This window comes from Henckelia pumila, chromosome 4 (genome assembly GCF_033568475.1).
Source record: "Henckelia pumila isolate YLH828 chromosome 4, ASM3356847v2, whole genome shotgun sequence".
Lineage (NCBI taxonomy): Eukaryota > Viridiplantae > Streptophyta > Magnoliopsida > Lamiales > Gesneriaceae > Henckelia > Henckelia pumila.
In genome coordinates this window covers 66,985,883-66,988,729 of record NC_133123.1, presented here as the reverse complement: position 1 = coordinate 66,988,729, position 2,847 = coordinate 66,985,883, and the positions used below count along the sequence as shown (strand labels likewise).

General features: G+C 39.0%; 1 protein-coding gene across 1 annotated transcript; it reads left to right on the top strand.

Annotated features, from left to right (window-relative positions):
* Positions 1-252: 252 nt before the first annotated feature.
* Positions 253-2,332, top strand: LOC140866090 (cold-regulated 413 plasma membrane protein 2-like). The gene is made up of 4 exons (XM_073270975.1): positions 253-593; positions 1,253-1,360; positions 1,484-1,554; positions 1,922-2,332. Exons 1-4 carry the CDS (start codon positions 409-411, stop codon positions 2,173-2,175), a joined length of 618 nt encoding a protein of 205 aa, XP_073127076.1. The 5' UTR covers positions 253-408; the 3' UTR covers positions 2,176-2,332.
* Positions 2,333-2,847: the final 515 nt, after the last annotated feature.

Genomic DNA, 2,847 nt, shown 5'->3' with positions numbered 1-2,847 from the left:
GCGGGGCGGGGCGGCCCATCTTTTAGGGGTTGGAAAATTGTCAACTCAACCCATCAATTTTGTATGGCGGGGCAGACCAACCCGACGAACCTAGCCCATTTTAACACCTCTAATAGCGGGGCAGATCCGGGACGGGTTTGACCAAACCCGAAACCTTCCCCGAACCCGCATGTAGCGGATCTAAACCCGCCCCGTCGGATGAGTTTGATGCGTTTGGCCTAAAAGTAACTTGCAAATTTTCGGGACAGTGGATGTGTAAATTGAGGAGGACATCCAGTTCAATTTTTGGATATAAAAAGTCCAACGTACTACTGGCAATAGTTTTTCAACTATGCAACTTGAAAACCCATCTGATTTTGATCTATTTTCATACCATTTAATTTCTCTGAAATCTTGCGAAGTGTATATATGATGGATGGGAAGAGGGGTTATTTGGCAATGAAGACTGATTACTCAGCGGCTAACGAACTGCTCGCTTCTGATCTCAGGGAAATCGGAAATTCTGTGAAAAAGTTAGCGAATCATGCAATCAGGCTTGGCGGTCTCGGATTTGGGACTTCTTTTCTCAAATGGGTTGCTTCTTTTGCTGCTATGTGAGTTTACTGTTTCTTGTTTTTTTGCAAATTCTAATGAGAGATTGATGAATCTTATGAAATCACGAGTGAGTAATATAGTTTAATTTCTGCTTTCTGCGTAGATCATCACGATTTGGGTTAATTTCCTTCATCGGCAAAAGAAACATATGTCGTTGGAGTATGAAGCTTGCATTTTGTTCGGAATCACACCAAATCTTTGAAATTTTTAGCTAGTAACTTGGGGTAGTTTACGATTGAAACGGATATCTTGGACACGAGCTTGCACTTCGTATACTTTGGCATCACTTTTTGGTCCCATTCGGATGTGCTTCCCTTTTATACTTTTGTCCATTCTGTAGTCACGAAAAGTAGATAAAGTGTGTAATGTTGTGTAAAATGGTGTTGGCTGGTCATCTTCTAGATCGGAATGGAGCAACAGGATCAAATAAATTCTTGTGAGATTTCTCACTCGTACTTAGGCCTAATTAGTAGTTCCAAGTTTGTTGATTTTGGAACTAGGATGGCTCATTTCTGGTTTTGGTACTAAAGTGGAAAAATGGTTGCGATTCATTATTTGAATGGAACTGAACTCTGGTTAGCTCTACTTGTAATCTGACCTTTTATGCCTCTTCATTCCCTTGGTAATATGATCTAACAAGCTATCTTTCTGTCTGCAGTTACTTGTTGATCTTGGATCGAACAAACTGGAAAACCAACATCCTCACGTCCCTCTTAATCCCTTACATTTTCCTCAGTCTTCCTACGTGGTTGTTCTCCTTGTTAAGGTAATTGTCCTTGTTCTTTAGTACGATTCACATTCTCTTTTCCAGAACACATACAGTCCTTTATCTTGTTTCGCATTGCATTAAGAATTTACATTTTTTCTCATCTCACGTGGATGAATTCAGGGGAGAAGTTGGAAGATGGATTGCTTTAATTGCTATTGTTCTACGACTCTTCTTTCCTCGACGTTTCCCAGGTGAGACACCACTGGTATTCACAAGGCTAAAAGTTCCGTTCAAACTGTTTAAATGATATAAGTTGGATTCTATGAACACCTGTGTGATAGAGGCGCAAACAAAATAACGAGTATCAACAATTACTCCGCGTTTTCTGTACGTGGCAAAACAACCAGAATGCAAACGCGTAAATTGCTATAGAGAGTTGAAAATATTTGAATTACACCATAAGTAACAACTGGTTTGCTATAACAATGGATAGCCAAAGCTCAATCCTATGCAAAATACAGACTAATACAATAAATCTGTCTTTATTTGTGTTCTTTCTTTAGATTTCCCCCTTTATCTCAACTACGACCTTGACGCATGGATAATATGCTGATGCAGATTGGCTGGAATTGCCGGCAGCTCTGATCCTTCTCCTCGTGGTGGCTCCTGGCTTCTTTGCGGACACGATAAGGGGAAGCATAGCTGGAGTGGCTATATGCCTTATCATAGGGTGTTACCTGCTGCAGGAACACATTCGAGCATCTGGTGGGTTCAGAAACTCTTTTACAAAGAGCAGTGGCATTTCAAACTCCATTGGGATACTTCTCCTCTTCGTTTATCCACTTTGGGCGGCGATAATCTACGTTCTTTAGAAGATTTTTCTGTTAAAGACTCGTGTATGATGGAATGCATCTCTGTTCGTGTGACGCAAATTCTACTGACTTGGTTTCGAGGATTAATCGATTGAATAAGGTTTGAAAGATTTCGAATATCCCTTTGTGGCTCTCAGTAATATGTCGTTTCATTACATTTATCCATGTTATTTATATTTATTAAATTAAATGAGAGATTTTATATGCTTAAGAATAGTTTCTATAAATAGCTTTAAAAACGAGTAGTTTCTATAGAATGACAATCATCAAGTTACAAATATTCATTTTTTTTTTTTAAAAAAACACCGTCTGCCATGACGGAGGATTGGCGGACCCCTGCATGTTTATTAGAATAAAAAAAAGAAATACAAGAGAGGAAGACTAAACCAAAATCTCTCGAGAAATTACGAGAGACAAATAATAATTACCAAAATTAAATAACAATTGTCTTAACTCTAATATAAGGAAGATCAGATTTATCTAATCTACAAATCGCTTTAAGTCTTCCTTTGATGTCTTGAGGGTGCAACAAAGTCAAACCCAAAGCACAACCAAGATTAGCTAATTCATCCGCCGCTGCATTCGCTTTTGTTGCGTATTTTGTGCCCGCAATTGCACGGTTTCAAGTTTTAATATAGTGATAAATAGAGTGGCAATCCCACGAGGAGTAAA